The 10,365-nt window shown below is 49.0% G+C and overlaps 1 protein-coding gene across 4 annotated transcripts in view; it reads right to left on the reverse strand.

Moving 5' to 3' along the window:
- PSD3 (pleckstrin and Sec7 domain containing 3) overlaps nt 1-10,365 on the reverse strand; it is a 926,316-nt gene that overhangs the window by 369,891 nt on the left and 546,060 nt on the right. For all 4 annotated transcript variants that reach the window (XM_075352479.1, XM_075352480.1, XM_075352481.1 and 1 more), the window contains one exon: nt 4,471-4,665. In XM_075352479.1, coding sequence (XP_075208594.1) covers nt 4,471-4,665 — 195 coding nt within the window. The remainder of the gene's footprint in view (nt 1-4,470; nt 4,666-10,365) is intronic.

A 10,365-nucleotide genomic window follows, 5' to 3' on the forward strand; every position in this document is an offset into this window, starting at 1 on the left:
ACCTTAATCACCATACCCTCAACAAGCGGTGGACACAACATGTTTTCCTCTTGAACCCTATGGCGACGTCAGCCAGATTACCATACTGTTATAACAAGCGGTGGATACCGCATACTTCTTTTCTGCCCTCTCTGGAACAATCTACACCATTTCTGACCAATAATCTACATATTATTTGCTTCATGTGCTCTCACCCAAATCTTCATCATTGCTGGTTAATGATTTACACATGGTTCGCTATAGGTGAATTTTTACTCTAAACCATTCTTATAACAGGTCTACTTCCTACCTGGTTTCTCATTTACACTTGAACCTCTCTCGTTCGACTCTCAATTATCATAAGACAGGTTTCTGTCCCTTTATATTTACTTACAAGTAGTTCTTATATGGCTTCACAGCTGGCTCTTGAAGAAGGTCCAAGCAGAGACCGAAACGTTGAACTGTTTGAAGTTGTAATAAAATGTATTCTTTTTTCACACTATTTGGAGTGCCTGGTGCTAATTTTTCTATATAGTGATTTAACTAGGACTGCATGTGAGCCCCCCTGACCGGTTATTTAGGAACAGTTTAAGGCCGCACATGCAGTTCTAGTGAAATCATTGGTGGCCGCATCTTGTCTTATAGATCAGAATGCGATCACCTGTCTCTGCTATGCGTGTCAGCAAAAATGGCTCAGTGTGTCATCTCTGGCACATGTGTCATAGGTTAGATATCACTGCTCTATAGACTAGTACATGAATATGATCCAGGTTCAGTGGTTCTAAGTTAAAGGTCATCAATTATATATCACTCCTTACTCAGGTCAACCCACCTAAGCGCTAAGGATAAGTCATTCGTGTTCAAAAGACATAAAATTGAGTGAAAATCCTCGATGATGAGCCACATTAAACTTGCCAATTGAAGGTCTTAAATGGAACTTGTCACCAGGTATTCCCAATATGAATTTCAGCCACCAATTTTAATGCCTCTTTTACAGCAGTCTAGCAACCCACTCTGCATATCCCCCAAAAATATATTTTATAATCCCCTCATACGGCATGGTCCTGTACGATGGGCATTGTTGGCACTTTCCCCACAATCACTGTCCTATTTTGTTTCATGTGGATCACACATCATCCTACATCATCCACACAGTCTCCCAACTTCACTCATGTGCAGGCATGCTGTGCCCTGTCCTGCTGGAGAGCAGAGCGAACCACTGTAATGCGCAAGTACCAGCTTTACTTATGAGTAAATACCGCTTTTTGTCCTCTCCATGCACATGCGCAATACAGTACTTTGCTCTGCCCTCAGTAGGACAGGTTGTGGTATGCCTGCGTAGGAGTGAGATTGGGGGTCTGTGTGGATTAAGTAGTAGGTGTGATCACCATGAAGCAAGACAGGATGACGGCGATTATGGGGAAAGAGGAGACACTGAGCAAGACCAGCCTATCGATCAAGACCGCGTCGTATAAGGGGTTATAAAAGGTATTTTTTGGGATATGCAGAGGTGGTTGGTGGTTTATAAAAAAAGTAGTAGACTGCTGTAAAAGAGGAGTTAAAGTTGATGGCCGAAGTTAATAATGGGGAAACCTGGTGACAGGTTCCCTTTAAGGGCTGATTATCTTGATTCTAAGGGTGCATTCTCATATGCTGCAGCCGACCAAGATGAGTTTTTCTTTTTCGTTTTGCTAAAGTCGTGATCACTAACAACGATCATGGCAAAAACACGCAATGCAGCCTTGTGATCTTGGCTAGTCTGATAGCTAATATAATTACAGTTCATTAATTAGTTTCAGACTTATGAAAACCTGATGTATTTGGCACCTAACTGCAGAAACCATTAAAATAGGTTGGTAAGTGTGCATTTCTCATCTTTCATTCTATTTCATAAGCCTGAAGCCACGCTACAACTACAGTCAGGGAGTATGGAGTGCAGTATGAAGGCTTGTGAATTTATCATACGGGACGTCAGGCCAGTAAGGGTGGATACTGACTATTCAATGCTGCAGCTCCGTCCCGATGACTGGACCAAGGCTGCGCATCATGATAAGAAAAGTTCATTTCTGGCTTCCAGTCACACGGAGACTCTCCAAAACAATATACTTAATAATTCACTCCATATCTTTATCACATTAGTTACATATGACATCAGTGCATTTGACGGGTCTCAGATTATTATTATTATATAGGGCAACTTATATTGTTTAACAAGGATCCAGTACTTCTACCATCCGTGCTTGCAATTGATACGTGCCATGCATTGTTCTGTATTATTGGTTCCAATGGCTTACAATCACTGATAGATTGGCCTACACCAGTATGTCATTTTATATAGGGCCATGACATTTTTCCTGTGTGTCAGTAAACTGTGAGTTAGAAAACAAAGGGCCTATACTTTTGCTGCACAGGGTTGCTCTACTGTCTATGTCCTCAAAAAAGATAAAAGTATAAATTCCAGAAATAGTGACTAAATAACTTTCTATCACTTTCACTCCCTTCTAGGGGTCTAGTCTAGTATCCACACTCTTACTGTGTATTATGCACCTCCTTACGGCTGTTCTTGCTGTCCGATACTGATCGGGGACCATCTTGAATTTTAGGTTTCACCCAGTTCCCTTTTTTTCTAGGCTGCCAATACCATAATGCATCATATTATATGGGCAGCTGAATCAAGGACTTTTTCAGTCTCCTGGTTGAAACTAGGACTATTCACCCTGTATAGGAGTACAGTCCATGTGATTTCATCTTACAGGACATTCTGGTGTAATAAGCACATAGAGCTTTACAGGCGTATTCTGCTGCAATGGCCATCCCAGTGTTACACGGAAAAAAAGATGAGATAGGTGAAAAACAGCAAGAGAACATGAAAAAGAACAGGTGAGAGATTGACAGATACATTTCTTAGTGAAACATATGGGACAATTTAGTTTTAGTCAATGATTACCTTTAATGCGATTCTGTCAGTAGGATTTCACAAACCAAACTATTTATATGCACATGTCCTTCCTTGACAGACAACTCTAGCCATATCTTTACATGGCCAGTCTGTTTCTCGCCACTACGTTGTTTTGACTTTAGAAAATAAGTCGCTGGTCAAGTAGGAGGCAGTGGCGCTGGATGGGAATAGAGCTGCAGTGGCAGAGGCAGTGGCGCTGGGTGGGAATAGAGCTGCAGTGACAGAGGCAGTGGCGCTGGGTGGGAATAGAGCTGGAGTGACAGAGGTGGTGGTTCTGGCTTGGTATAAAGCTGGAGTGACAGAGGCAGTGGTGCTGGATGGGAATAGAGCTGCAGTTACAGAGGCGGTTGAGCTGGATGGGAATAGAGCTGGAGTGACAGAGGCAGTGGTGCTGGGTGGGAATAGAGCTGCAGTGACAGAGGCGGTGGTGCTGGGTTGGAATACAGCTGGAGTGACAGAGGCAGTGGCACTGGGTGGGAATAGAGCTGGAGGGACAGAGGCAGTGGTGCTGGGTGGGAATAGAGCTGGAGTGACAGAGGCAGTGGCACTGGGTGGGAATGGAACTGGAGTAGATACGGGTGGAAATTGAGATGGAGTGACAGACGCGGTGGGGCTGGGTGATAATAGAGCTGGAGTGACAGAGGCGGTGGTGCTGGGTTGGAATAAAGCTGGAGGAAAAAAGGCAGTGGCGATGGGTGGGAATAGAGATGTAGTGACAGAGGTTTCAGATCTACAACCTCATTTGCATATCACATGAAACACCAATTTCTCAGTAATGGAGGAACAGACTGGAGATGTATGGCCTAAGACACACAGCATGAAAACCGGTGCGAGTGGAGTGCGATAAAACATCGCATTCCACTCAGACCAATATTAGCCTGTGTGTCAGCGCACATGAGCGATTATTTTCTCAGCCCTAATCGGACCGAGAAAACAATCGCAGCATACTGCGGGTGTAATGCGATCCTTGTTTCTCTTGCACCCATTCAAGTCTATGGGGGTGAGAAAAAAAAAAATCGCACTGCACTCACGGTACACCGGTGTACCGCGAGTGCAGGGCGAGAATGGCAATAGCCGACTACGGAGGAGAGAGGGAGATAAATCCCTCCCGCCCCTCCTCAGTGTCGGCCCGTCCCCCGCAGCGACACTAGCATGACACTCATCAGTGTCATGCGAGGGGATCGCAGTAATCCCTGTGTGGCCCTGGCCTAAAGGTATTGCTGGACTTGTTTTTGAAAGCGCTACAATTTATTTTTAATTTCAGAAGTTATTTTTTTTTAGATCTCACAGGATTTCACACCGATCAGCTAGACCTGCCTATACCGTTGGAAGGAATAATTACAATGCTGCTGAAGCCATCTGTATATTACATGAATTTCCATAACAGATGCTATTTGCCAAGTAGAAACTAATTCACAGCAGTAGCTAAAATTCCAGCCAGTCATTGAGCTACAAGCCAGGAAAGACTATCAGTCAGTTACATGTATATTCTGCTTTTCATCTAACTACGCGGCTTTTGTTATCGTACGTACTTTTTCCCCAAGTGCTTTGCAACATCAGAGCGCTTAAATCCGTCCAGCTGGTAGAGGCGCTTGGCCAAGCGTTTAGCAGCTTGTACGTTACTGTTGGTCCCATTGCTGAGGTTTTCAGTGCTCCCTTTTTCAAGGATTTCAGTGCTGCCCATGTCATGTGAGGCCTCTAGAGATCTTCTGCTGGAGCCCGCATCACTAGAAAACAAGATATAACAAAGATTTCATGTTACATGTCAAAAACCAATCAGTATATATATATATATATATATATATATATATATATATATATATATATATATATATATATATATATATATATATATATAAAATATATAAAGCTGAATGTGTGTGTGTGTGTGTGTGTGTGTGTGTGTATGTGTACAGAGAAAGAGACAGACTGACAGGGAAAGAGACAGACAGGGAAAGAGAGCGAAAGAGACAGACAGGGTAAGAGACCGACAAAGACAGACAAAGACAGACACAGGGAAAGAGATAGAAAGAGACAGAGACGGAAAAAGAGGGAAAGAGAGAGAAAGAGACAGACAGGGAAAGTGACAGATATAGATAGACAGGGAAGGAGATTGAGACAGACGGAGAAAGAGACAGAGACAGTCAGAGACAGACAGGGAAAGAGACACACAGACAAAGAGAGAGAAAGAGATATACAGAGGGGGAGACAGACAGAGAATGGGAGAGAAACAGAGAGACAGTTACTATACCGGGCGTTAATACATTAGATTTATACATTCTATCCCGGGAATGTTAATACATTCTATTTTGTTAACAGTTATTAACGCAGGCGAAGCCGGGTAGTACAGCTAGTATATATATGAAAATATATGTATATATATATATATATATATTGTGAGGTAGCGCGGTCGGCTGCGCAGCAGAAGACACGGGATCCAGGCATATAGGTTCACAGCACACGGTGTTTAATGTCCAAACAAAAATCCACAGCAATATACATGTCTCTCCAGCAGAGACTCAGGGAGTTGTGATCACTCCCTCACACCCGGCACACCTGCCCCTCGTTCCTGTTTCCCTTTAACCCTTCCTTCAGCCTGTAGGGAAACAGCATTAACCCTAGAGTGGATCCACTTTCTATCATGGAGTGAGCACAACCGGGGCGAGACATACCGGCCGTCATAGATAACCCCGGTCACAGTCTCACATACCCCCCCCCTCAGTTCAAGCGTGCGGGGTTGAACTCCCGCCATCAAACACGGGCCGCGGGACAAGGCATCGGCGTTGACCTGCAACCTACCGGCCCGGTGTTCAACCGTAAACCGGAAGTTCTGCAGAGAAAGGAACCACCGGGTAACCCGGGCATTCCGTTCCTTGGCGGACCTCATCCAGACCAGCGGAGAGTGATCAGTCACCAAGCGAAACTGCCGTCCCAGCAGGTAATAGCGTAGGGACTCCAAGGCCCATTTAATCGCCAGGCACTCCTTCTCCACTACGCTATAATTCCGCTCGGGAGGGGTGAGCTTCCTACTCAAGAAGGTGACGGGGTGTTCCTCCCCCTGAACCACCTGAGACAGCACTGCCCCCAGGCCGACCTCAGAGGCGTCAGTCTGTACTATGAACTCCTTCCGGAAATCAGGGTTGACCAGAACGGGTTGTCCGCACAGGACCCCCTTCAGGGCCCGGAAGGAGTCCTCGGCCTGCGGAGTCCAGCGCACCATGACGGACTTCTTGCCTTTGAGAAGGTCCGTCAAGGGGGCTGATAGTCCCGCAAAGTCTCTTACAAACCTCCTGTAGTACCCCACGATACCCAGGAAGGCCCTAACCTGCTTTGTGGTCAGGGGTCTAGGCCACTTCTGGATCGCCTCAACCTTGTTAATTTGGGGCTTTATCACTCCTTGGCCTATCACGTAGCCCAAGTAGCGGGCTTCCGTGAGTCCCAACGCACATTTCTTGGGATTGGCTGTCAATCCGGCTGTTCGAAGCGCGTCCACCACCGCTTGTACCTGTTCCAAGTGGGTCTGCCAATCGGGGCTGTAAATAATGATGTCATCAAGGTACGCTGATGCATACGCCTGGTGGGGTTCCAGCACTAAGTCCATCAACCTCTGGAACGTGGCCGGAGCGCCATGTAACCCAAAAGGCAAGACAACATAGTGGAAGAGACCCTCCGGCGTAACAAAAGCGGTTTTCTCCTTGGCGGACTCCGTCAGTGGCACCTGCCAGTACCCCTTGGTCAGGTCGAGCGTGGTAAAATATCGCGCCTGTCCCAGCCTATCAATCAGCTCATCCACCCGGGGCATGGGGTAGAGATCGAACTTGGATATTTCGTTCAATCTCCGGAAGTCATTGCAGAACCTTAAGGAGCCATCGGGTTTTGGTATTAGGACAATGGGACTAGCCCATTCACTCCGGGATTTTTCGATGACCCCCAGGCGTAGCATTGTCTTCACTTCTTCTGATATGGCTTGTCTTCGAGCCTCCGGCACGCGGTATGACTTCAGGCGTACCTTCAGGTGGGGCTCGGTGACAATGTCATGTCGTATCAGACTGGTCCTACCCGGCAACTCGGAGAAGACATCGGGGTTCTGCTGAACCAGCCGTCTGGCCTCTCGCCTCTGTTGCTTGGTGAGGGCTTCTCCGATCCTTACTTCCGGTTCGTCCTCTCCGGAGGTCGCTGAAGCCGGGAGTGAATGACCCGAAGAGGAGGGAGATGGGGGAAACTCAACCATCAGGCTTTCCCGTTCCTGCCACGGTTTTAATAGGTTGACATGGTATATTTGTTCAGGTTTCCGCCTACCGGGCTGCAATACTTTATAGTTGACCACCCCGACTTTTTCCTTTATCTCGTAGGGGCCTTGCCACTGAGCCAGGAATTTACTCTCCGCCGTGGGGATTAATACCAACACCCGATCCCCGGGTTTAAAGGTCCGCACGGTGGCTTGTCTATTATAGCGGCCGCTTTGCGCGGCCTGAGCCTCCTGTAAATGCTCCTTCACAATTGGCATGACCGCGCTTATGCGGTTCTGCATTCCTAAAATGTGTTCAATCACACTTTTATGGGGGGTGGGCTCTTGCTCCCATGTTTCCTTTGCCAGGTCCAACAATCCCCGGAGATGTCTCCCGTATAACAATTCAAAAGGCGAAAACCCCGTGGATGCCTGTGGCACCTCTCGGATGGCAAACATCAAATAGGGAAGCATCATATCCCAGTCCTTCCCGTCTTTGGAGATCACCCTTTTTAGCATGGTTTTCAGGGTTTTATTGAATCGTTCTACTAACCCATCCGTCTGAGGATGATACACAGACGTACGCAACTGCTTGATCTGGAGTAGCCGGCATAGTTCTTTGGTCACTTTAGACATGAATGGGGTCCCCTGATCCGTAAGGATCTCCTTGGGCAACCCCACCCGGCAGAACACAGAAAACAACTCCCGAGCTATAAGCTTCGCCGCAGTATGTCTGAGAGGTATCGCCTCTGGATACCGGGTGGCATAGTCAACGATCACTAGGATGTGTTGGTGCCCTCGAGCAGACTTTACGAGGGGCCCCACCAGATCCATCCCTATCCGTTCAAAAGGGACTTCTATAATGGGTAACGGCACCAACGGACTGCGAAAGTGGACCAGTGGTGCGGTAAGCTGACACTCCGGGCAGGTTTCGCAGAACCGTTTTACCTCCCCAAAGACCCCGGGCCAATAGAACCTTTGCAATATTCGCTCCTGCGTTTTCTTGACCCCTAGGTGGCCACTCATCAGATGTTTATGAGCCAAGTCGAGGACCCGCCGGCGATACGGCTGGGGCACCACCAACTGCTCCACCCCCACGCCCCGTATTTCATCTACCCGGTAGAGTAAATCCTGTTTAAGAGCGAAATGGGGGTACCTTACCTGGGCACCGGGCAGCTGGGCCACCCCGTCAATTACTAACACCCTATTCCGGGCATGTATTAACGTAGGGTCCTGGAGTTGGGCTGTCCCAAACGCATCCGGGGATGCCTCCAAGTCCGGGATGGGCTCGACCGTCTCAGCCTCTCCTGCCAATACCTCTAGGGGCGACCTATCGGGTTCACATTCTGTCCCTATCATGGGGACCCCTACGGCAGGTGTCCCGGATTCAGGATTGTAGGGCTCAGGCCCCGGACTGACCAATATCGGAGGGGACCTAGGGGTTCCCTTCCATAAAGTCCAAAAATAGGGCAGATCCCGTCCTAGGATCACGTCATAAGGAAGAGTGTTAAGCAGTCCCACCTCATGTTGCACCTGACCGCAAGGTGCTGTGATGGTGACAATCCCCGTGGGATAGTCTCGGCGGTCCCCATGTATGCAAACCACCCCCACGGTACGTCCTGTGGCCTTTACTTTAGCCCTCAAGGTGGATCGCACAAGGGTCACTAAGCTTCCGGAATCCAACAATCCTGTAACCGGACATCCATTCACCTGTATTTGGCACAAGTGGGGCTCAGTCTCTGGGGGAACCAGGTCAGCGGTACACACCACCTGAGCATACATTGAACCCCGCCGGGTAACCCCACAATCCATGGGCTCCGTGGTCAGGGGACACTGGGCTTCCATATGTCCCACCCGCTGGCACCGCCAACATCTAATAGGGAAGGAAACCCCCTTGACAAGTTGTCGTTTAGGGTACATGGCCTTCCGGACCTCAGGAACGGCGGGCGCGGCCTCAGCCAGGATGGTAGCGGACTCCTGTACCGGTGTCGGCGGTGGGTCCTTGGCCCTAGGCTTGGAGGGGCCGGACCGACGGGCGGTACGCAAAGTCTCAGTGTCCCGTATCAAGTCCTGCGTAGCCACATGCCGCTCTACCAGGGACACTAATTGGTCCAGGGTACTCGGGTCACCCAGTCCTACCCACCGTTGAACGGTGACGGGTAAAGTGCGCACAAAACGATCCACTACTACCCTTTCCACCATTTGCGCCGGGCTCAGAGTGTCAGGCTGCAACCACTTTTTTACAAGATGTAATAAGTCATAGGCCTGGGAGCGTACGGGTTTGGCTTCCTCATAGAACCACTGATTTACCCGCTGAGCCCGTACATAGGTATTCACCCCCAACCGAGCCAGTATTTCGGCTTTCAGGGTCACATAGTCAATGGCGTCCTCGGTACCGAGGTCCAGGTACGCTTTTTGGGGTTCCCCCGTCAGATAGGGCGACAATACCTCAGCCCACTGGGGGGTCGGCAGCTTTTCCCGCTCGGCCACCCGCTCAAACACTGCCAGGAACGCTTCCACATCATCCCCCGGGGTCATCTTTTGCAACGCTTGTCTCACCGCTTTCCGGACGCTGCCGTCGTCACCCGGTCCCGGGGTTGTTGCTGCCGGTCCGGCACGGATTGACTTGGCCAGGAGAACCATCTGTTCTTGGTGCCTTTTTTCCTGCAATTTCAAGGATTGCTGGTGCTGTTGCTGCTGTTGCTCCAACGTCCGGAGCAGGTGGGTATTCACCTGTTGTTGCTGTGCATTAGCCTCTTGTTGTTGTGCATTAGCCTGCTGCTGCTGTGCATTAGCCTGAGCCAAATGCCTTAGTATGTCCTCCATGGCGTCGCTGGGTTTGGGCCGTAGTATAGCTGCTTGAATCCAGGACATGTGCTACCGGATCACCAGAAAAGGAAGTACACCTCACCGGGCTGGCATGCCCGCATTCTCCACCATATGTGAGGTAGCGCGGTCGGCTGCGCAGCAGAAGACACGGGATCCAGGCATATAGGTTCACAGCACACGGTGTTTAATGTCCAAACAAAAATCCACAGCAATATACATGTCTCTCCAGCAGAGACTCAGGGAGTTGTGATCACTCCCTCACACCCGGCACACCTGCCCCTCGTTCCTGTTTCCCTTTAACCCTTCCTTCAGCCTGTAGGGAAACAGCATTAACCCTAGAGTGGATCCACTTTCTATCATGGAGTGAGCA

The sequence above is a fragment of the Anomaloglossus baeobatrachus genome, chromosome 1 (assembly GCF_048569485.1).
Source record: "Anomaloglossus baeobatrachus isolate aAnoBae1 chromosome 1, aAnoBae1.hap1, whole genome shotgun sequence".
NCBI classification, from domain to species: domain Eukaryota; kingdom Metazoa; phylum Chordata; class Amphibia; order Anura; family Aromobatidae; genus Anomaloglossus; species Anomaloglossus baeobatrachus.